The 26,009-nt window shown below is 35.7% G+C and overlaps 1 protein-coding gene across 2 annotated transcripts in view; it reads right to left on the bottom strand.

Moving 5' to 3' along the window:
- Positions 1-26,003, bottom strand: part of PSIP1 (PC4 and SFRS1 interacting protein 1) — a 41,213-nt gene extending 15,210 nt beyond the window's left edge. For both annotated transcript variants that reach the window (XM_005869600.2, XM_005869601.2), the window contains exons 1-6: positions 25,907-26,003; positions 21,968-22,044; positions 9,519-9,657; positions 6,786-6,890; positions 5,744-5,806; positions 247-343 (exon numbers count right to left, since the gene is read on the bottom strand). In XM_005869600.2, coding sequence (XP_005869662.1) covers positions 247-343; positions 5,744-5,806; positions 6,786-6,890; positions 9,519-9,657; positions 21,968-22,044; positions 25,907-25,978 — 553 coding nt within the window. In that variant the 5' untranslated portion in view covers positions 25,979-26,003. The remainder of the gene's footprint in view (positions 1-246; positions 344-5,743; positions 5,807-6,785; positions 6,891-9,518; positions 9,658-21,967; positions 22,045-25,906) is intronic.
- Between the last annotated feature and the right edge of the window lie 6 nt (positions 26,004-26,009).

Genomic DNA, 26,009 nt, shown 5'->3' with positions numbered 1-26,009 from the left:
CTGCCTCATTTGCCACTTTTAGGGGAAGATACAACAGGGATAAAACAGAAAATGACAAGTCCCAAGCAATTATTTCAAATTTAAATATTTCATTACACAGAGCAGAAACTAAGTTGATCTCCTTTAAAACTTGTACATTATACATAGCTAGTTGCCTATCCAACTATTCCAAAGTATCTGAGGCACAACACTTAAAATATCTGTAACATTAACCATAAGCCAGAGTTTTAAACATTATAATCCTACCTGCAGGTCGTCCTCTTTTAGGACTCACTTTTAGATTAGCAGAGGCTGTTGCTGTTGTCACTACTCCTGCCTCCTCGGTTTCTACTTGCTTTTCTGCCTGAATCACAAAGATTTAATTAACTTATTTAGCAAATAGTAGGCATTCCTGTTTTAGTCAATGGCCAAAATAAGCCACTCTAAGATAACAAATTCAAGTATAAGCATAACTTCCATATGCTATTTTTCAACAGTTGTCTCATCAAGTGAGATCTTCAACTTAGCTTATAATTCTAGTGAACAATTTTAAGAAACAAACAAAAACTCCACTCTTTAGATATTATTAACCTAAAAAAGTCATTTGGAAATATAAAGGTAATACTCTCAAAGCAAAATAGTAACCAAAGTATAATGTAATTACACTGTAACAACCCATACATTCTTTATAAATGTACTTTAGATATATAAAAATGCTAACACTTTACACTTAACATAGAACTCAAGTTAATATTCTAATATTAGAAAACGCAAGAAATTAAGTGCTGATTATTTTTTAAACCGTTAATATGTACACATTTTATTTTTGAATGGACTAAGATCTGTTATTGTTTTTTTAAAAAATCTTCACTTGAGGTCATTCTTAGAGAGAAGGAAGGGGGAGAGAGAAAGAAAGAAGAGGAGAGAGAGAGAGACAGAGACAGAGACAGAGACAGAGACAGACAGAGACATCCGCCCTCCTTATGCGCCCCAACCAGGAATCGGACCTGCAACCCAGATATGTGACATGAGTCGGCAATCCCTTGGTGCATATGATGATGCTCAGCCAACTGAGCCACTCCAGCTGGGCTGAAAATCACTGTTACTCTTATTTTCCATACAGGGGGATTTACTACAGTGTAGAAAATAAATCCCAATGACACTTTGAAAACTATAATGCCCCCAGAGACAATAGCCCCAAATGAGTCAATTTGATTGATTCAAGTATTATAGTAGAACAAAGGTTAGGAACCACTAATTAGAAAGGAAATACAATCTTGATCATAATGGAAAAGGGAAGAAACAGTAAAGAGAACCAAGAAGTATGGGAGGACCACTATGAACTGCTGCCCCACCTCCAATTATTTAGAATTCAACAGTAACTAGATCAACAAAAATTAAGGCAATAACGCAAAAGCAAGCACAATCCAATGTTGATAAAAAATTAAAAATCTTTAATCAACAATCTGATTTGCAAACTTTTATGAGATAGTGCCCAATACTGGTAAGAATATGGAAAATCATCCTATATAATAAAAGGCTAATATGCAAATTGTCCCCTCGACCGGGAGTTCAACCAACTGCCCACGGCCCCTACCCCCAGCTGCTCCCACCCCTGATCGGCTACCCCACCCCGGGCCTCTAGTTCAAATAATTACTGATGATCAATAAACTGGTAACACCTTTCTGAAATAATATCTTTATGAACGAACACTGGCAATAAAGAATATGCGAATCGGACTTAGCAATCCCACTTCTAAGAGTTTATCCATTTCCTTTTTGTTAGTTTTTTTAAACATTATTTTTGCCTTTATAATAGGAATATAATGATGCATATAATAAGCATTATTAAAAGTCAATAAACTCATCTAATATAACTCTTGAATTGTTCTTCAAAAAAACTGTTCCTAAACATTACCTCAGGTTGTTTTCTATAATTTTAAGCATTTACAAACCACCTACCTCTACCCCAGGGAGTCAGGCAGCTGTGTTTTTACCAAGTTCCTCAGATATCAAAGATTGAGATCTCAGAACTATAAGAGCCCCTTTTCTATTGAGGCATTAAGAGGGCAAAAGTTCTCTAAAATTCAGTTCAAACTTTTGAGTCTTCAGTTCAAAATAAAACCTCTTCTAGTCGATCAATGATTCTCTCTCATCACTGATCTCTCTCCCCTTCTCCCTTCCTCTCTGAAATCAATAAAAATATATTTAAAAATAAAACCTCTTCATTTACAATTTCTTCTTTTGCAAATAAATCAAGATATTAAGACTTTATAGGTAGAATGGATCTTTTGAGGAGATTCTAATAAGAGGTAATAAGTTCATTAGTAATTAATACCATAAATAAAAATAACCCTAATCCTAAGCAGAAAATCAGCTCTACCATGGATATGCTTTTTTACTTATGGCAAAATCATTCAAGTAAAATCCATTCCTCATGAAAATAAAAGCAAATTAAGAAATATTTCATCCACAGAAAAGACTATTATATTATTCCACATATACATATATTTAAATTTTAAATGCTAATATTCTGACTAAATTAATTTCTTCTGTATTTTACCTGATCTCACTGAAACCTATAACCCTTTGACACATTTTCTCTCCATTCATTACTCCACTTTCTACCTCTACTCCCTTCATGATCTCACCCCCCTCACACACACTCACCTTATGAAATTACAGTGTATCTATTCATTCTCAAGCCCTCTGCATAGTTGTTTTGCTGCACCTGTCCCACATATCTCCAACAGAGGATTACTATAAAACTCTACTTTCCCTGCTCTATTATTCCCTGCTGCTGAGCCCTCCTGAAAAAAATTATACAAATATGCATTCATTTTATACCATCTCAGTTGGGATCTCAAAGCCACCCATTAATCCTTTACCCTGTCTTTTGTAGTACCCTTTTCTCCCCTCACTAGTATAAATTTGCAATTCTTTCTTCTCCCCTTATACCATATAAGCAGCCTTGCTTTGAATTGAGTGCATGAGAAGGGAGAGACAGAGGCCAGCAGGAAGGAATTTCCTTAATTTAGAAGTCCCTGTAAAAATTTTAATAGCCTACTCCACCCTTCCCTTCAATGTTAAAACGGATGAAATGTCCATCAACTCCTTCGTCCTGGCAAGTCTATTCTTTGTAACGTGCCCTCCCTTCTCTCTCATCCAGCATGTCCTGACATACAATAATTCATCTTTCCACATGTTGGATCTTTCCTACTTTTGCAAAGAAGCATTAATTCCTCTACTGTATTTTTCCACTTTAAACACTCTCCCTTAACCATGCAAATCCCTGTTGCTACCTTCTTTCTCCTTTCCTTCAAAGATTTCAGAAACACAGTGTAATTTTAACATTAAATATTGTATTCACCAGCACGCTAAATCTGTTTTACTGTTTAACGTTAAAGCATCCTGCTACATATCTTACTGGAACCCCTCTACACCAGGGCACTACTGACCACTCCCTCATTCTTAAAATTCTGTTCTCCCTTTTGATATGCTTCTCCTAGCTTTCCTCCTGACAGTTCATTCTCCGCAGGAATTATAAAAAGCAACCTTTCATCTCCATTATATTCCCTCAGGATTCTCATTTCTGCATTCTTCCCAGTAAACTTTCTACCTCGACTACTTCAGCTATATTCTATCTTTATATCAGTGATGGCATCTTTAACTTTTACCTTTTCCCCCTTTGGTGTCAGAATAATATATACAGGGTGTCCCCCCCAAATGTATACACACACTTTGAATAATTATAAAGGTAGTGTTTATTAAAATACATTTTATTTTCAAAATTGAGCTATCAGCTGTTAAAGTGTGTATACATTTTTTGGGACATCCTGTATATATATCTTTAGTCTTATTTCCACAAGTGTTTCACTTCCTTCTCCCCATGCCTCTGCTCCCAAATCAACATCTCTTGTATTCTCAGAAACGAATCTAGTCATACAAGCCAAAAGACCTTAGAGCAGTGGTTCTCAACCTTCCTAATGCCTCGACCCTTTAATACAGTTCCTCATGTTGTGGTGACCCCCAACCATAAAATTATTTTCGTTGCTACTTCATAACTGTAATTTTGCTACTATTATGAATCGTAATGTCTGATATGCAGGATGTATTTTCATTGTTACAAATTGAACATAATTAAAGCATAGTGATTAATCACAAAAACAATATGTAATTATATATGTGTTTTCCGATGGTCTTAAGCGACCCCTGTGAAAGGGGTCGTTCGACCCCCAAAGGGGTCGTGACCCACAGGTTGAAAACCGCTGCCTTAAGAGTCATACTAGATTCCACCCCCTCCCTTCACATCCACTCCCATCAACTATCATCTTTACTCCCTAAAGTGCTCTTATATCCAATCTCTCATGGAATTTACCAAGATACCTGCTATAAAGTTCCTCCTGTCCTTCCAATCTTATGCGAACTCCTTAGTAAGGTGGTCCATAATTTAGTTACCAAGTCACTATCATAACTCCCCACTTAAACTCTCTTGTTTTATGTATTTATTGTCTGTCTCAACAAAAATGTGTTCAACGAGAACAGAGACCTTATCTTTTTACTTCACTGCTCAATTCTCTGCCTGGGCCAGTGAAGTTAGTATTAAAATCTGAATGAATTAACCAGTAAACTGGTCTCACCAGTCCAATCTAATCCCCATCATTCACACTGCTTTACGAGGAGACATGTAAAATTTAAAGTGATTCAATGGCTTCCCATCACTTCTCTAAGTTCAGGTTATCCCACATAACATATTTTGTGTACCCTCTTACCTCTAACTTTATGGTCTGGTAATCTGAAATATAACACTTGAAATGCTTGAAATGAAATTTTCTCTACACCTCTGTATATATTATTCTAACTGCCTCATATGCCCTTCCCGTCTCTTCATCTATCTGACAAAATTCTTCCTATCATTTAAGATATTGTTAAAGTTATCATAGCCTCTTCCACTCACCTCCCATATAGGATAAAAAGTCACTGTAATTCATTGTTTTCCTATTTTACTTCTTCATTAGATACTGAACTATTAATTTTCTTTGTATCTTTGGCATACAACAGCCTGAGATAAAAATTGGTCAGAAAAACTTCATATAGGGAAAAAACATTAGTTAAAAGCATAGAATGTATGCTTTCCTAAACTGTCATTTCATGCAACAAATTTCTGAGAATAACATAATAATGGACAACACTTATATTAGTACTTTATAATTTATTTTGAGTATTATATGTGTAACATTTTTCTCAACTACTTCATTAGTATATATTATTATCCATTTTATAAACTTGAAACAGCATCATTCATTGAAAGGAATAAAAATTGGTTCATTTTATTTTCTTTACCATTCAACTTATCTTAAGGATGCTGTATCATTATGAAAAGAAAAGTTTTGCCCTAGCCGGTGTGGCTCAGTTGGTTGGAGCATCATCCCATGCACTGAGGGGTCTTGAGTTCGATTCCTGTCAGAGCACATACCTAATTTGCAGGTGTGAACACAGGCGGGGGCGTATATGGGAAGCAACCAATCGATGTTTCTCTCTCTCCCTTTGTCTCTCTAAAAGTCAATGAAAGCATATCCCCAGATGAAGATTAGGAAAAAAAAAAAAAAGAAAAGAAAAACAGTTTTGATAAGTAAACAAAACCTACCCTTTAAACAATTAAAGGAATTAAGAGTAAAAGGCAAAACTGAAGCTAAATGGTAAGGTTTCATTATATCTACTCTTCCTTAGTGCAACTGAAAAATTATTTAAGCAGTAAAATTACCTTTCTCTTTCTTCCTCTTCTGGCAGCTTTTGGAGTGGTTATGTCAATTGCTTTAGTCACATCCTAGAAAAAATTACAGATGAAATAAAATAAATTTTGCCAAGACTGAAAGAAAATTTCTTAAACTGGAAGTCAAAAGCACACGTCACTAAAACTACTAGGGAAATTGGTTTTGCTTCTCTAACCTTTGAAATTATAAACATTAAGTCTTAACATTATCACCTAGCCTGTGTGGATGAGTGGTTGAGCATTGACCCAGGAGGTCATGGTTCAATTTAATTCTGGGTCAGCGCACATGCCCGGGTTGCGGACTCAATTCCCAGTAGGGGGCATGCAGGAGGCATTCGAACGATTTTCTCTCATCACTGATGTTTCTCTCCCTCTCCCTTCTTCTCTCCGAAATCAATAAAATCATTTTCTTAAAAGCCTTAACATTATCATTGTAAGGTCAAAGTAATAACCAGTATATTTGCCAAAAAGTAAAAATTCTTTTCTCTGTCAGATCAAATCTAATAAAGTCACACTTGTTAGCATACCAGGAAGTTTATATATTTAAATTTATAAAATCACTTTTTCTACAGTAAAGTTGTGAATTTTAAGAGGTGGCTGGGATTTTGGAGATCATCTAATAACCATTTCATGAGGCCTAGAAGGGCTAAATGAGTCTCCTTACTCACAGAGTTTGAAATAAACTTAGGTTTTTAAAAATCCAGTTCAATGCCCTTTCCAGTACATCCATTACACAAAACCTTGCTTTAAAAATATTCCTAACAAATAGTAATCCACTCTTCTATAAGTGGATCTCATATTTTGCACAGCAAAATAACCTCAAATAAAAACATCCATTCATATTAAGGACGCAAAAATTATTTTACAAAACGGTATTTAATATTTACACAAGGAAATAAGTCTTACATTCTCTCATTCATTATCCAACTACTTTAAAAGATTACTTTCTACTTTACAATCAAGTAATCATCTCATTTTATAATTTCTTCCTTGCAACAAAATGGATTTAGAATATAAGAGAAATTAAACATACCTCATTGCTGGCTTTTTCTTCATGGTCAGTATCTTCCTTTGAAACACTAGTTTCTTTTTCTTCCACTTCAACATCAGATGATGCATTTGATTGTTTAGCTGATGCCTATGAAGAATTGAGTGTATTAATTTCATAAAATAAAACTTTTACCAAATTTAAATTTTTTTACCAATGAAAAATCAAAAGCCTGTTTATAAAAAAGTTAGAAAAGTACCCTCAATTTCTGTTCCACAGAGCACTTTTAATATATACAATTTTAAAAGTTTTAAATGCTATTGAAGTCCTGCAACTGAATATATACAAGGGCAGAAGACAAAATAGTGAGGCTGAAATGAAAGTACAATCACAAATACCATTCCGATATTCTAACCAACAAATACCCAAGAAGATACAATATAAGTTGATTTAGAATAGCACAGTGTATTCAATTACTGAAATATTCCGGAGAGAGAAGCTTAACTATGTAAGACATAAAGCCTTAGATTGATCTATAACTCAAACGCAGTTTATTTAAAATGCAGACCCAAACTTAAGTGATTTGGATTTAACAGATACTGACTGAGAGTCAATAATCATCATTTAATTGTAAAAGTAGCCCAGCTGGTGTGGCTCAGTGGTTTAGCATCCACCCATGCACCAAGAAGTCGCTGATTCGATTCCCAGTCAGGGCACATGCCCAGGTTGGGGGCTCAATCACCAGTGGAGGGTGTGCAGGAGGCAGCCGAGTGGTAATTCTCTCTCATCATTGATGTTTCTCTCTCTCTCTCCCTCTCCATTCATCTCTCTCTAAAATCAATAAAAATATATTTTAAAAAAACAATAGAACATAATTTAAAAAATTGTAAAGTAGCCCCAAGATACTTAAACAGGTGATCTAGGGGCTTAGACTTTCATTAATACCAACTGAAAAGATGAACAGAGGCAACACAGTACACATTGGGAGATGAGGGTAAGCACAGATCTACAAAATGATAGCATTATAATCCAAACTGTGCCCCTTTCTAGTTGTATTCCCTTTGGCAAATCTTTTTTTAAAAAATATATTTTATTGATTTTTCACAGAGAGGAAGGGAGAGGGATAGAGAGTTAGAAACATCGATGAGAGAGAAACATCGATCAGCCGCCTCCTGTACAGCCCCTGCTGGGGATGTGCCCACAACCAAGGTACATGCCCCTGACCGGAATCGAACCTGGGACCCTTCAGTCCGCAGGCTGACGCTCTATCCACTGAGCCAAACCAGTTAGGGCCCCTTTGGCAAATCTTTTAAATTGTAAACCCATTTCCTCTTTTGTAAGAAAAGGCAATGCTGATAAGACACAAAATTATTATAAAGTTACAACAAAACATATAAAAATGCCCCCAAATTACTTACAGCACTATAGAAATTTTTATAAATTATGATGGCCAATTTTTTTTGCTTGTTTGTTTGATTTCAGTTTGGGCATCACTGCTTTCACCACACTCTAAGAATAAACCACTGGGAATGTGTTTGGGCAGGAACACAGTACATCATATCAGCACAATCATTCATATTTTTGATTTCATGCATACAACCAACCAAAAATTTCACTGTGAAATGGGAAATTCCAAGTATATATGGTGAAAACTATTTAAAGATTAAGTAGGTAGACAGGAACAGAGGATAGGGTGACCATGCTGGGCAATCTGGAAGACGAAAAAGACCTTGAAGGTACAGTCACAGGACACAGGATTCAGATGAAGCTATAAAATATTAGTTTTAGGAAAGAATTCAACCTCTTTGGACTCTTTACACAATCAAGGCAATAATGATGGGAATCACTCATCTATTCTTAGTCATGCAACAAATATTTAGTGAAAACCTATTCTGCCCACAACATATAACAATGGGCATACAACTTCTTTGTTCATGGAGTTAATAGTCTATGGTAATAAAGTACAGAAGCAATTATGGTATGATATGATGAGTTTTTAACAAATATAAGTTTTGGATGATAATGAAAAGCACTTAGGATTATCTAATGAAGCCCTGGAGCATCAATGAATGATTTAAATGTTCCAGATAGAACAGCACCTGAAAAGCTTTCAAAGCGAAGAACAAGCATGGCACATGCAAAGAACCAGAAAAAATTTTTTAAATAGAGATTTAAAAGTAGAATATGAAAATTTTTCTGTTTATGGCTATCTCCTTCTTTAGGTTTACTTGTACTTTTCCTAGTGTTTACTATCTCAAGTCTAATATAAGTGAACAAAAACTCTGATCACATGAAAAACAGAATAAAAAGGAGGTTTAAGGCTAATCTTCTAGACACCAAAAACATCAAGTATAATTTGCATAGTGCTATAAGTACTTCTGTCACATATTTAATTTAACCCATCTGAGGATCATATTCTAATACACTTTTATGGATAAATTAAAATGAGTAAGAAAACACACACCCTTCAAATTATTAACCTAAATTTAAGAGAACAGTATATATGGCTTTATATTCAATGATGATATGTTAAACTCTCAATCAGACAGAGTTAAACTACAATATATCCCAGTTTCCTGAGATCTATTTAACCATACAGGTAATATTTTCATCAGTTCATCTAGATATTAAAGGTCAACATTCAACCTCACAAATAAGAACAATTTAATCTGAAACTGACATGGTTCTTAAATCAGTATTTTCCTACCGCTACAATAGTGAGTATTCCCCAAGACTGTATACATAATACTAAACTAAGTATCATGTAATATAACGCACCTGTTGACTTGAAAATTTCACTTTCGGATTGTTATCTATCTCCCATAAACCTTCATTAAAGCCTTTTCGTTTATTTGGTTTTCCATACTTTTCCTTATTTTCTGAGTAAGGAAATATATCCTTTGGGCCTAAAAAAGCACTAAAAAAAGGAGAGGGGGGGAAAAATATGAGTGCAAAGCAATCTCAAAATATGTTATTAAATAGCACTGCTATATGATGCAATTATCAAACTTAATCTAAAATGCATTAAAATCTTACATAAAGGGGTAGACAAATAATTATATTTAATTCTGAATACTTTTATTAAGCTCCTACATCCATAATCCTATTTATAAAACCAAGCAAGTTGGGGGAGGGGAGTGAATGGAGGTAGAAGATGGCATAAAGGGGATACATGGTGATGGAAAAAAGTAAGTAATAAGCAAGTTGCACAATAATGAGAACACACTTAAGGGCATGGAACTGTACACTTTGAAAATTGTTAAAATGGGAAATTGTTATATATTGTACAATATAAAAATGCACAAAAATGAAACTGTGACATGACTGCATTAATAAATACATTTAAATGCACTCCAAATAAAAGTTTATTTTAAATTTGGTATATTACACAATTCATAAAACACCACCAACAGAATATATTACTATATGCACTTATGTTTTATATTTATACAAACAAATTTTTATAAAAAAGTGAGTATTAAGAATTTTACTTTTTCAATAAGGGAATCAAATGTTTTAAGTGGTTCATTGGTTCATTCATACACATGCACAACAGTCAATTCTTGTATTTGTGGTAACTATGTCATAAAGTTGTCACAAATACTGAATTAGTAAATACTGCACCACTGCTTCAGGAAAAATACAAGGTAGGTTCCTATGGGCCTCTGGTCACATTTTCATCAATAAACCAAAATACATAACCTGTTTTATGTGTGATTTTGTTGAAAGACATCTTATTTAATAAATATTGATAATTCATTAACATTCATCTCACAGCCAAGAGATTATATAACACATACTTTCTCCATAAGGCACACCACAGCCTTCTTACACTTAGGAATACTAACAGCCCTTCAACACTACATTTGGGGGCCATTATAAATACCAAATGACCAACAAAAAGCACAAACATGCAAAAACCATGGCACTACGTAGACTGCAAAAGTATACTTGTTTATAGTATGAGAGCTTAAACAAAAAGGCAAAAGCACTGTCTTGTTTAGCCTCAGCTAGGAATGTGTGCATCAAATTACTCAGACTTTTTTGCCATTTTGCACACTGACATGACCACGAAGGCACCACAAGTATAGATTTGGAATTACAAACTTTACAGAGGAGGTGAATTCAGAAATATGGAATCCGCCAATGAAGAGATTCTATTGTTTTTGTGGTGTATACAAACAGATATATTTACCCCTTATATCTTATTATGTCAGTCAGTTCTGTAGAAGTCTGTCAATTCTATAAAGGTAGATGCACACAAGTATGTATTAAGCTTTTGCTGGTATTTTATAGGTTTGACCAGATAAATTTATATGGATTTTTCTTTTCTCAAAAAGGCAGTCCTTTGCTTGCATGACAATATGAGACCATAAAAATGACTTTGTAAGGCAATCTTAACAATGGGAAAAATTATAATTGTTCCATAATCTTTATTTTTTAAAAAAATACTTTTTATTGATTTCAGAGTGGAAGGGAGAGGGAAAGAGAGATAGAAACATCCATGATGAGAGAGAATCATGGATTGGCTGCCTCCTGCACACCCCACACTGGGGATCGAGCCCACAACTCAGGCATGTGCCCAGACCGGGAATTGAACCGTGACCTCCTGGTTCATAGGTATGACGCTCAACCACTGAGCCACTCCGGCCATGCTTATAATCTTTAAATATTGTCAAAACTTTCAACACTATTACTGAGTGTCCAAGGAAATTGGGGGAAAAAAAGAAAAAAAGCAAAATACTAATTTAGTGCATTGTAATTTAAAATATTAGAAACATTGATATTTAAACTGTTTCATTTCATCGTAAAATTTGTTAATAGTTTGAACAGCACTTGCTGCCTTCTGATCACATAACCTATGACATGGAGTGGGCATACTTTCTATGCTTTAGCAAACTGTAATACTCCTTTCTAAGTACGATCAGCCTCCAGCATGTTATCCTTGGCACTACCTTCAGTGATGTGAAATATCTTTAATGTTTTGGTTGGCACCACTTCCTCGGAGACCTTCATGTTATATACAGAAGGCTAAAAAATATTCACACTGTAAAAAGATTCTCGTATCATTAGCTATCAGTGAAATGTAAATCAAAACCACAATGAGGTACTACCTTCACACCCACATGGATAGCTCTAATAAAACAGATAGGTAAGAACAAGTCTCGGGAAAGATACGGAAAAAATGGAACCCTCATAGACTGCTGGTAGGAAGGTGTCAGCTGATTTTTTAAGTCTGATAATTCCTCAAAAGATTAAACATAAAATTACCCTTTAACCTAGGAATTCAACTCCTATAGGAACGCAAACATGTCCACGCAAAAACTTGTACACAAATGTTTATTGCAGTATTATTTATAATAGCCGAAAGAAACAATCCAGACATCTAGCAACTGATGAATGAATATGGTAGATCAATACAATGAAATATTTGCAATGAAAAGAAATGAAGTACTATCACATGCTATAATATAGATGATCCTTGAAAACACGCTAAATAAAAAATCCAGTCATGCCCTAGCCCAGTGGTCCACAAACCGCGGCTAGCGAGCCACATGCGGCTCTTTAGGCCCTTGAGTGTGGCTCTTCCACAAAATTCCACGTGTGCACACGTACAGTGCAAAGTTGACTTAAAACTTTAAAGTTTATTAAGTTAATTTTAGGGAACGTTGTGGGGTGAAAGAAGATGTAGTGTCGAGGATTGAGAAAGGTATGTTGAGATGATTTGGACATATAGAGAGGATGAACAAAAGGAGATAGACGAAACAAGTATACAAGACGAGTGTGGATGGGAGAGTTGGAAGGGGTCAACCTCAGCGAACGAACCTCAATCAAATTGGACATTTTTATCAAAGGCCAGCTTAGGAGTACCCTAATTAAGTTAATAACAATGTACCTACCTATATAGTTTAAAAAATTTGGCTCTCAAAAGAAATTTCAATCGTACTGTTGATATTTGGCTCTGTTGACTAATGAGTTTGCCGACCACTGCCCTAGCCAGTTTGGCTCAGTGAGCACAGCTTCAGCCTGTGGACTGAAGGGTCCTGGGTTTGATTCTGGTCAAGAGATCATGCCTGGGTTGCGGATTTGATCCCCAGTTGGGGGTGTGCAAGAGGCAGCTGATTGATGGTTCTCTCTCATCATTGATGTTTCTACCTCGTTCCCCCTCTCCCCTCCTATTTGAAATCAATAAAAATATATTTTAAAAAATTAAAATTAGAAATTAAAAAGTCAGTCATTAAAGACCACATGTTGTACAGGTCCATTTACTTGAAATGTCCAAAGGAGGCAAGGCAGGAGGGAAAAGTGAGGAGAAATGGGAAGTATCTGCTAATGGGTACAGGGCTTCTTTTTAGGTGCTAAAAATGTTCTAGAAGAGCAAATGGCTGCACTACTAACTGGATATACTAAGATCTATTGAATTGTGCACTTTAAATTGGTTGGGATATAAATTATATCTCAATAAAGCTGTTAAAATATTTTTCAGTGAATGCCACATCCTAGCAAATAAAATAAAAATGATCCATAATTTTATCAACTAGATGGCCACTGTTTTCAGATATTTTAGTTGTATATATACACATATGTAATTTTAATGTATATGAAAATAAATGTTAATGTATATGGAAATATACATTAAATATACAAACTCATCCATAAATGTTTCTCAAATTAAAGCAAACATCTTCTCATATCAACAATTACCTAACAGCTACATACTATTTCACTGAATGGCCATCTCAAAATTAATTTGTCTATTATTGGGCTTTCTATATCAAATTTTCTATTATAAAATAATTCAGCTGTATTAAATAAACATATTGCTCAATCTTTGAACATATCTCCAAAATAAATTCTAAGTAAAACTATTGGGCGGGAAAAAAGAACTCTTGGGTCAAAGGATAAGCTTAAGACAAAAAAACCATGGTGAATGAAAAAAGAATCCTCCCATGTGCTCACCACGAAAAATAAATAATAATTATGGGATATGATGGAAGTATTAGCTAACACGATGGTGGTAATCATATTGCAATATATAAATGTATCAAGTTAACACACCTCAAATTTAGGCAATATATGTCAATTACACTTTAATAAAAAAACACTTAACAACACAGACTCCTGGGTGGGAGGGAGGGGATGTAATCACAAAGGTTTGGTGAATAGGACCCAGATTAGCTTTTAGAAAGCCATTGCTGGTCCCCAAGGGCACAACCTTATGTGGCTGTGGGTGATTCATCCCTCAAAACACTCAAGTGACAAACAAATCTCAAAGAAAACATATCAAAACATTAACAGGGTTAGGGGTTGTCGCTAAAAAATGACTAAAAATGCTTCTTTTGTAGAGAACTCTTTTATGTTGTGAAAAAAATTTTTAACAATAAAAAAATATGCAGTAATTCAAACCAAGTAACCCACCAAATTCCCAAACTGAAGGAAACCTTAGGGCAGGGGTCCTCAAACTACGGCCCGCGGGCCACATGCAAATACAAATATTGTATTTGTTCCCGTTTTGTTTTTTTACTTCAAAATAAGATATGTGCAGTGTGCATAGGAATTTGTTCATAGTTTTTTTTTAAACTATAGTCTGGCCCTCCAACGGTCTGAGGGACAGTGAACTGGCCCCCTGTTTAAAAAGTTTGAGGACCCCTGCCTTAGGGGATCACAACAGCAGAGCCTCATCTCTTCACAATGTTCCTTAGAAAGGTTTCAGAGTTTCCTTTATCCACTATAGTTTTCCAAACATCTACTAATACTGACGCCATATCCCTATACATAAAAAAGAACTCAGACTTCAAATATCAATGTCAAAGCCCATAAAAACCAAGGCTAATGTAAAATATCCTAAGAAAATAACAAATCACTAACTACAGTACTAATTTTATAATTCTGAAGGAACTTAAATCCTTCAAGTGCTTTGTTACATGGCATACTTCTAAAGGCCATAAATGTTTTTCTGTATATTCGTTTTTACAGATCGTTAAGTACATAGAAAAAGCAGCTATTTCTCTAAATTCACTTTTTTGTAAACAATGTGTATACCCACAATTAAACATATATCCCTCACAAAAGCTCAGTTACCACACCTAGAACTCTTCCTTTAAGGCAAACCATAAGTCGAGTATAAAACATGTGAAAGCTTATCAGAGCTAAAGATATCAAATTCAAAACTGCTAAATATTACTAAATAGAAAGTTCTATTTTTTTAAATTCTAACTTGCTGTTTCTTTTTAATTAAGTCATAAAATCTGACACATACTGTTTTATAACTAGGTTTTGTATTTTACAACAGCATGCATTCTTTTATAATAGAACATAATTCAACAGACAACTGAATATACATCTATTATGTGCCATGAACCTGCTGTTATAGAGATGAATAAACAGCTCCTCTCCTCATTACTTGGTATTAGGCTTACGCAAAACTATACAAATCCCACACCAACACATGCAGCTTTGGCTAGAGTACAGAAGCTGTACAGAAGAACAAATGAAGAAGAAAATAAAATCCTATTCTGTGATTCATTCCTTTATTCCTTTCTCGTGGATAGGTTATAAGAAAAACTGGGACACTACCTCATAATCACTTTCCCTCCTAAAACTATAGATTAGGCAGGTTTTAAAACAGCCTGCATCCAACCTATTTGTATTAAAAAAGAGAGAAAAGAGCAGTAAGAAGATAAAAGTAGCAAAAACACCATCTTCATTTAAATTTTCTAGACTTTAGAGAAATAGATAGACCTAGGTGAGAGTATTTCCTCAATTAGCAATGGTGGTAATTAGTCAGCAAAACTCAGACTGCATGTCAAACAATTTTTTTTTTCATATATTTTATTGATTTTTCACAGAGAGGAAGGGAGAGAGATAGAGAGCTAGAAACATCGATGAGAGAGAAACATCGACCAGCTGCCTCCTGCACATCTCCTACTGGGGATGTGCCTACAACCCAGGTACATGCCTTTGACCGGAATCGAACCTGGGACCTTTCAGTCCACAAGCCGACGCTCTATCCACTGACCCAAACCGGTTTCGGCGAAACAATTTAATAACACTGCAAGTATTAGTCTTTGAAAAATAATATGCAACATTATTTTAATTAAGAGCTGACATTTAGTGTTTAATACATGCAATCACCATTCCAAGCATTTTTTATTTATCATTATTTTTTAATCACCACCTGAGGATATTTTTTCCATGGATTTTTAAGAGAGTGAAAGAAAGGGGGAGAAGAACAAGAAGAAGAGGGTGGGGGAGAGAGACAGACATCATGGATTGGTTGCCTCCCGCCCCTGACCAGGGCTGGGATCAAACCTGCAACCCAGTTATGAGGCCTTGACTGGGAAATGAACCCTTCACTCTACAGGCTGACACTCTAACCACTGAACCAAACCAGCCAGGGTGTTCCAATAATTTTCCATGTAATATCCTATTTGCACCCCAAAATTGTCCCCATTTTACAAATGATAAAAGGACACAAGGTTAAGTAATCTGCCCAAGGTCATATATTATATAGCAGGTTAAATGGCAGTCAAGATTTAAAGATCTAATTGGCTTAAACACTATACAAATGTTAGTTAATGGATAGCAAATTCATAATCAACAAGTGATTTTATCTAGGACATAGAGCTTGCAATCTATCACCAAATATTTATTTAACTACTATGCTCCAGGTACTTAAATGATGACAAACAATAAAAATATGTTCCGTACTCTCCATGCTCTTCACTTGTGGGTGAAGCAAAAAGAAAAAAATTCGATCATCATTGCAATAAAGAAAATAAGCATAAAAAGGAAGATTTGAGCTAAGATCCAGACTTTAAAAATCTGAAGGCATTTTCCAACAAAGGGAAAACAAGCAAGAAGGACCTGAGATGCCCTGACCAGTTTGGCTCATACTGAGAGGTCCGGGTTCGATTCTGGTAAAGGGCATGTGCCTTGGTTGTGGGCACATCCCCAGTGGGGGTGTGCAGGAGGCAGCTGATCGATGTTTCTCTCTCATCGATGTTTCTAACTCTCTATCCCTCTCCCTTCTGTAAAAAATCAATAAAATATATATTTTAAAAAAAAGGAAGGACCTGAGACAAAATAAAGTATATTTATGTAACAGTGAAAAACATGTGATGAGGTTGGAGAGGTAATAAGCATAGGTAATAATTCATATAGGGTTTCATAAACTGCATTTGTAGACAAAATTTGCAGGTTTTATTGGTTGATAACATTTGTAAGGGAACCATTGAAGGTTTATAGACAGGAAAATGACATGCTCCGACAGGGATGTACCTAGTAAAGATCACTTGGACTATACATGAAGAGTAGAAACTGAGACCAAGGTAGGGTTAGGAAACTATTTACAAGAGTAATTTGTGGCACAGACTTGAGTTGTAGCAGAGGATATGGAGAAGAGTGGGCAGATCAGGACGCACTTTAAAGGAAAAGAACAAGACCTGCTGACTATACGTGGGAAGGGGAAAAACTATAATATGTAATCAAGGAAAACACCAAGACTTTTGGCTCCAGAAAAGCATTGGGTCCATGTCAGTCTCATTTACTAAGAATCGGTTTTAAAGTTGTTAGTTTTAAGATATTTAGTATATGGTCAGAGTTGGTATACACTTATTGTTGTCTAATATTCAAAACTTGATTATTGGATGAATTTACTGTAAATGTCATAAAACACTAAGAAAATTCAGACATTTTCACAAAAAAGTTATAAAATGATTCTGCTCTAAATTCATAATAAAAGCATCTTAATTTATACAATGTAAAAAGCCTCATTGTTAAATGTTAGAGAGGTATGATCATTCGTCATCTAAATTTAATGTAAGAATGAACTATGTATTCTATAAAACAATGAGGATATATATAAAAGTTATGAATAAACACAGTTTTACTAAATTGCCATTTTATCTTCTATGTTCCTCCTTTCCCAGGCCATTAGAATAAACTCCTGTTTATGCAAAATCCAAATTGAAAGGTTCAAATAACCACCCTCCCAACTTTTTGAGATGGGGGGTAGGCAAATCACCAGAGATCTAGTTTCTAAAATCTAACCTGAGGTACAAAAAGTCACCAAACTGACAGATACAGCAGCATGGCCTTTCCAAAGATAAACAGTATACTTATAAGAACACTAAGGCACAAAACATTACCAGTGCATTTTGAAATGAAATGTATTATCATTAGCTTAATTTTAAAATTACATTGCAATTCCTCAAACATATTCAAATTTCTTAAATATTAGTAATTCATTGTCTACATCAAGGGTGGGGAACCTTATTTCTGCCAAGAGTCATACAAAATTATCAACTTAAAAATTATGTGGCTATGAAAAATGTCCCAGATATACTGAATTTTGAGTCCCGCCTACAACTGCCTTAGTAGGGCCAAACCAAATGATACTGAAGGCCAGATAGTCCCCACCCCTGGTCTACATTAACCAAACTATGCTTATTAAAGTTTAGTAGCCCTAACCGGTTTGGCTCAGTGGATAGAGCGTCGGCCTGCGGACTGAAAGGTCCCAGGTTCAATTCCAGTCAAGGGCATGTACCTTGGTTGTAGGCACATCCCCAGTAGGAGGTGTGCAGGGGGCAGCTGATCGATGTTTCTCTCTCATCGATGTTTCTAACTCTCTATCCTTCTCCCTTCCTCTCTATAAAAAATCGATAAAATTAAAAAAAAAAATGTTTAGTAGTTGTTTCGTGTAGTTTGATTTAAAGTTTACAGATACAATGTAAAAATTTTCATTTTTAAATGTTGGTAAAGGTATGATCACTTTTCATTTAAATTTAACATAAGAATGAACTACGTGTTCTATGAAACTATAACGATATATATAAAACTATAAAATCTGTTCCATCTCAGAAAAATTAAAGAATTCTAAAGTTGTAAAACTGCCGAAACCGGTTTGGCTCAGTGGATAGAGCGTCGGCCTGCGGACTGAAAGGTCCCGGGTTCGATTCCGGTCAAGGGCATGTACCTGGGTTGCGGGCACATCCCCAGTAGGAGATGTGCAGGAGGCGGCTGGTCGATGTTTCTCTCTCATCGATGTTTCTGACTCTCTATCTCTCTCCCTTCCTCTCTGTAAAAAATCAATAAAATATATTTTAAAAAAAATAAATAAATAAAGTTGTAAAACTAAAAAATTCTACAAAATGTCTATTCCCATTATTCTAATAGTATTTCCAAACTTCACATACATCAAAATCATCTAGAAGGGCCCAGCCAGTGTTGCTCAGTGGTTGAGCATCCATCCATGCACCAGGAGGTCCCTGGTTCCATTCCAGGTCACACCCAGGTTGTAGGCTTGATCCCCAGTAGGGGTGTGCAGGAGACAGCCGATCAGTGATTCACTCTCATCCTGTTTCTATCCCTCTCTCCCTCTCCCTTCCTCTCTCTGAAACCAATAAAAACATATTTTTTAAAAAATCATCTAGAAGTCTTGTTAGACAGACTGCTGGGCCCCACACCTCAGTTTCTGATTCAGTAGGTAAAGGTGGGGCCCAAGAATTTGCATGTCAACTAAAGTTCCCATGTGATGTTGGTGCAGCTTGACCTGGTACCACACTTTAAAAACCCTGTTCTAATAAACAGTATGCAAATATTTCATTAAAAGATACCTTTCCTGCCAGTGTGGCTCAGAAGGTTGAACATTGACCTATGAACCAGGAGATCATAGCTCAATTCCCAGTCAGGGCACATGCCCGGGTTTTAAAAAAAAAAGAAGATACTTTCCCCTAATACATTTGTGGAACAGTTTTTAAATGGTATACTATCCCATGGAATCAGAAATTCATCATTTCTTACAAAATTAAGTATTTATATATAGGATATACCTAAACTCAACTCAAAATAATTATGTTGAAGGCCAATCAAATTCTATACTCAAAACTAAATAAATAAATAAATAAATAAATAGGTGTCCCAAAATTCACGCAAGAAGTAATTTTGATAGAAAACACAGGTTTATAATTAAAAAATGTAAATTTTTTGATTCATGAAGAAGTATACAGTATAGGGTTTATGTATGGAATAGCACATCGGGTAAATGGCCTCCACAGCTTTGCTGGCACAAACGCAAAGCCGTGGTCTTCATTGGTCTTCATTGTCCCTGCTCCTGGGCCATAATTGGTACTTGGTAATGCTTATCAAATTGAAGGGATTGAAATCAAAGGGCAACAGATATTAGAATCTGATTCAATAAACCAAGTAAAATTAGGCTTTTATTTTTTGTTGTTGTTAATGCTCACGCAAAATTCAAATATTGCGTGAATTTTGGGACACCCTTTATACATACATACATACATACACACACACACACACACACACACACACATATTTTAAATCCTTATCGTTGAAAATATTACATATGTCCTCTTTTTTTCCCCCCCATTGACCTCTTCTAGGCATTCCCTGCCCAGGCCTTTACCACACTACTGTCTTTGTCCAAACTGTATTTTAAAGAAAATAATTATGTGGCATTGTATGACACCATGAATATGAAACGTCCAGATTTGGCAAATCTAAACAGACAGTAAAATAGTGGTTGTCTAGGGTTGGGGAGGGAATGGAGAATGAACACTAATAGTTATGGAAGTAAGTATACTAAAATCCACTGATTTATACTCTTTAAACAAGTAAAATTTATGACACAAATTACATCTCAATAAAGTTGTAAAAAGAAATTATAGAAAAGTTCATATAGTAGCTAAGCAACATTAAAGCAAATGTTGCCATTGTAGACTCTTAGGAATACATAATTCTAATTAGAATATCAATACTTTTGTTTCTCCTTCTCCCAAGTAAACAAGTATATGTTACCAAAATTATGGCAAATTCTAAACTTCAGGTCCAAAATCAATGAGATCATATATAACTAGTGGCCTGGTGCACAAAATTCGTGCACATTAAAAGGGAATTAGAGGAAATATTTTAATATTGCTATTTGCCCTTTCTCTATAATAGAAGTGTTGGAGATGAAAGAAAATTAGTAAAATGTATATGAAAATCTCCCTCCTGTCAGAGTCTGGGGCACACCAAGGGACCCAGAGTCAAGTCTCTGCCCACCTGCGCCCACCTCAAAATCACGCGAGACCCAGACCCGGCTGGCCCCACCCCCGTCAAGCCCCGTAGGGCGGAGGGCCTGGCCTCAGCTCCGCCGGCCCCAGAGCGAGGGCCCGAGGCGAGGGCATGACAACCATTTGCATATTAGCTCTTTATTATATAGGATATTTGTTAGGCCATTAAATTAAAGGTATACAGGATATTATTTTCCAAAATTAATGAGATAACCCTTAGAGTAATCTAATGTACCTAGAAGTAACAGTCCAATATTCAGTTGTAATTTTAGAAATTAATTTGTTTCAGCAAATCAGGTTCTCTGCCCACTTATGCACCAGAGGCAACAGAACAGTCACAGTGTTTCTCAGGACCATGTAAATACACACAGAGAGAACTATCTAGATCTCTTCTTCTCACCTTTCCCACTGTATACTGTTTGTATGGCTAATATAACAAAGCCAGATTGTCTTTCTAAAAAGCACTTATACTAGCCCAGCTGGTGTTGCTCAGTGGTTGTGCCTTGACCCAGGAACCAACAGTGGTTCCATTACAAGTCAGGGCACATGTCTGGGTTGCAGGCTTGATCCCCAGAAGGGGGTGTGCAGGAGGCAGCTGATTGATGTTTCTCTCTCATCAGTGTTTCTATCCCTCTCCTTTCCTCTCTGTAAAAATCAGTAAGAACGTATTTTTTTTTAAAAAGCACTTATACTAAATATGAATGCTAAATGCTTATTTTAATCCTATACCAGTATTAATCATAAGGGCTATCTCATTAATTTTGGAAAATAATATCCTGCATACCTTTAATTTAATGGCCTTACAAATATCCTATATAATAAAGAGCTAATATGCAAAGTGTAAATCTTCACTTACATACTTTCATCCATCAGTCGTTCTTCTAGTTGCTGAGATCCATATATAGCTTTCTTTTATGATTAAGGAAACATTTCTTCCAATAAAAGTTAAAACCTACAGTGTCTAATTTTTCTACCCTAAAAATAAATTTTAAAAAGGACACTTGAAGACTTTTTCCAAAGTTCAAAGATGATTTTAAATTTTCTATTCCTTTACTATTTTCCCTTTAGATTAATCACTACTTGCTTTTCATTTTATGTCCAATGACCCTGCTAAATTAAGTTTGATTTGCCTTTAGAGCTAAAAGGACTTACGTCTCGTGAGTACCAAAGAAAAAAATGGGTAGTTTGTTTGTTGGTGGTTTTACAGCTCCATCAGGAACTTCATCTACCTAAAAGAAAGAGCAGAAAAATTAAAATATTTTAAATCATACATGCTTCAACACAACAGAATAAACTGGAAACAAAACATCAAAACAGATCTGATATAATGTGAACCAGTTCTACTGGTCCATAATCCCTTATCCCTAGTTTTGAAACCCAAGAAGCTCTAAAAACCAAGATATTTCTAAAACTTCATTCGGTGGTAAAACCTTATCTGATAGGGAAGCTAGTCCATCATTTCTTTTTGTCCACCTAGTGTTTCTACAGATGCTCCTCTGAAGAAATATTGTGCTAGATTATCATGTGCCACCAGAGACCCTAATCAGGAACAAAATATATGGTATATAGGTACCATCATTACCTTTCTAAAATCCCCAAATTCTGAATTTTTAAACATATCTGACCCTAAGCATTTTAGATAGTGGAGCATAAACTTGTTCAAAATTCCTAAATTATATTTTTACAGGAAGGCTATACAAATATTGAAGTAATGTAAAATAGACGGTAACAAAAGCTTATTGTAGTGTTTCTCAAAGTCTGAAACATATTCTGAAAAGGTCTTATACCTACATGGCTGAATCACAGGAAGTTACTTGTTCTTTTTTCTCTTTCAATCCTAACTAATTAAGAAAGAAAGCATCAGGTGCTGTTATCTCTAACATATCTATGGTACTATCGCTTATTAATAAAGGAAAGCAGATCTCAGAGCTAAAGCCATCAGGCAGTAGTATCTAGCCAGAATTTTTAAAAATTTCTATTTTATTTCATTATTAATTTAAATTTAATAACATCCCCCCCCCCCCTAATTTCAAAGACACTTTAATTTAAAAATCAATTCACTTTGTTAAGAAGAGAGCAGACCATCAAAGGACCTACTATGCTCTGCATGCATTATTACCATGTTGAAGAAAAGACAATTGGGATGATTTGACTGGCAGTCTGAAGGTTTCAGGCATCAATAGAATCATTATCACCCAACACTTTTAGGGGCTTGTCTCATCTATCTGATCAATAACTATTTTACCTGTCATTTCAACTTTATCAGAAAGCCCCAAGAATTGTGTAAATCCTTAGAGGCCTTAAGATAACAGATATTTGTCAAACCAGTTGATTTGCTTGTTTCAGCTAGCAAACAGCTTTAAAAGTCTGTAAAAAAAATGTCTAGTACCTACAGAGTTTAATAAATGTTAGGCAATTTTTAAAAGTTGACTTTAGCCCTAACCGGTTTTGCTCAGTGGATAGAGCATCGGCCTGCAGACTCAAGGGTCCCAGGTTCGATTCCGGTCAAGGGCATGTACCTTGGTTGCGGGCACATCCCCAGTGGGAAGTGTGCAGGAGGCAGCTGAATCAATGCTTCTCTCTCATCGATGTTTCTAACTCTCTATCCCTCTCCCTTCCTCTCTGTAAAAAAAATCAATAAAATATATTTAAAAAAAAAAAAAAAAGTTGACTTTAGCCCAGGCCAGTTTGACTCAGTGGATAGAGTGTCAGCCTGCAAAGTGAAGGGTCCCAGGTTCAATTCCAGTAAAGGCACATGCCCAGGTTGTGGGCTCGATCACCAGTGTGGGGTGTGCAAGATGTAATCGATAAATGATTCTCATCACTGATGTTTCTCTCTCTCTCTCTCTCTCGCTCTCTCTCCCTCCCTGAAATCAATAAAAATATTTTTTTTAAAAAGTTGATTTTAAAGATGATTAATACTGGTACAGGATTAAAAGAATGGGAAAGACATAAAAATTAATAAAATTTGGGATATGTAAACAGGAAATGTTAAGATCAAAATAGGAACAGATGGTTGTCACTGTCACTGCTGAGACCTTAAATACATATTCTAAACTCTAAAGCAGTGGTTCTCACCTTCCTAATGCTGCGAACCTTTAATATAGTTCCTCATGTTGTGGAGACCCCAAATTTCATTGTTACAAATTGAACATAATTAAAGCATAGTGATTAATCACAAAAACAATATGCAATTATATGTGTTTTCTGATGGTCTTAGGCAACCCCTGGGAAAGGGTCGTTTGACCCCCAAAGGGGTAGCGACCCACAGGTTGAGAACCGATGCTCTAAAGCAAAGACTTCTAATTTGTAAGACTGGAAAGAAGACAGAAAAAGGAATATAATTCTTGGACATAATCAAAATTCATTCACTTCTAAGAAAAAAAAGGAGAAAAGGAAATACAAATGAACTTGTTAAATATAGAACTTACTAAATAAAGGAGAATACTCTGGCCCTCCTAAGGCTAGTTTATTTTGCTTTTATCAGCAGTAACCTTACTCACCTAACATACTGAAGCATGTGGGGAGAACGATTTGGAAGAGTAAATAATTTTTAAAACATTTTCATTTGGCTTTTAACTCTATTATGGCATGGAAATCTGAAAATAAATGTATCCCATTACCTTAGATAACACCTCAAAATAAATAAATAAGGATGCTAAAACCATAAGAAAAGTATCTCAGAGGGGTCTTAAACCTGCCAAGTTTCCCTGCGCTCTATTTAAACATGAAATAAAGTGTTTTTTAAGTGCATTAGTATGCAGTAAGTACTGTGGGGATATAAAGTTCAGTTTACATCTATTGCCCTTAAGAAGCTTTCAATCTATTTGGAAGATGTGCATGTAAGAGATGATCAGAAAGGAAAGAGTGTCAAATATACAGACAAGAATTATGATTAAAGATTGTTCAAGTAAGATTCCCCTGAAAAGGTAGCCTTCATAGACTGAGTGTGGGGGCGGGAGGGAGATTTTTCCAGATTGGGGAAAGAAATTGTCAACCTGAGTCTTAAAGAACTAGATGGGAAAAATCAAGAAATTATTTTATATTTGCATCGCCCTCAATAACTCCATGATTCTCTGTAACCAACAGGTATGTTTCCTCCAGCTGCCATAATTTTAATTGTCTTTAAGAAACAACAATCCTCAAAGAAGAGTGAATTAGTGGCAATTACAACCTCACACTATCACATTTATATTTAAGAATTTTTGACCTTACTAACCAACCTAATAGGCCTCTCAGCATTTTCTAGGTTCCATCATTACCTTAGAACCTGAGTCCAACCATAAACTAACAAAAATACCGCTTTTTCTGAAAATGACTATTTAGACAATCTCAATTCCTAAATGTCACACACACACACACACACACACACACACCCCGCCCCCCGTCCTGGTCCTTCACCTCCCGACCACTAGATGTGCACCCAGGGGTCTGGGTCAACGCCTCCTCTTGCCCCATGAAACAATCAAAGAGAAAAACCACTTCTTTAAGGTCAGAGGCTAACTTCATGAATAAAAACGTGAAACTGGATTTCCTACTTTCCCTGGTGCTCACTTCCTGTGCAATGCCCATGACTCTCCAGTCCCATCCCTCCGTTAAACAAGCAGACCCAGCAGGCCTCATCCACGACACGACAAAACACGAAGAATACCTGCATCTCCAATTCAACCACCTATCTCTCCGACACCCAAAAGTTTACCTAATTTCATTGCTTTTATGCATTTTACTCAAAATCGAGAAATTGTCAGTTTCCTTAATTTTTAAACAAAAAGCCTATACATACTTGATTATTTTCACCTACAATGAAACATTAACGGGCATCACATTTAAATCTTTCCTATTAAGAAAACCTGCCCAAGTCTGCCAGAAACATGAAGGAAATAGTGGAATAAGTTAAGTACGTAGATACACCTGGATTTTTACAATTACCTGGGAGACTACGGGGAAAAAAAATAATAATAAATAAATAAATAAAATAAAATGTAAGCTGACAAATGAGACTTACAGGCAAGCCAGAGGGAGAAAGAACACGAGAAAAAAAAATTTTTTTTAAGGCAGCACCGCTAAACGCGAAGCCTGAAAACCACTTACACGAGCCGGCCAATGAGGGTAACCTTTCATCTTGGCGAAGATGAGGTCTCCGGGTTTGAAATCGCGAGTCATGTCTCGTGAGGGGCGATGCGGGGGATCCGGA

This window comes from Myotis brandtii, unplaced genomic scaffold, assembly GCF_000412655.1.
Source record: "Myotis brandtii unplaced genomic scaffold, ASM41265v1 scaffold30, whole genome shotgun sequence".
NCBI lineage: Eukaryota > Metazoa > Chordata > Mammalia > Chiroptera > Vespertilionidae > Myotis > Myotis brandtii.
The sequence above is the reverse complement of the archived record's forward strand: the minus strand, read 5'-3'. Positions and strand labels throughout refer to the sequence as shown.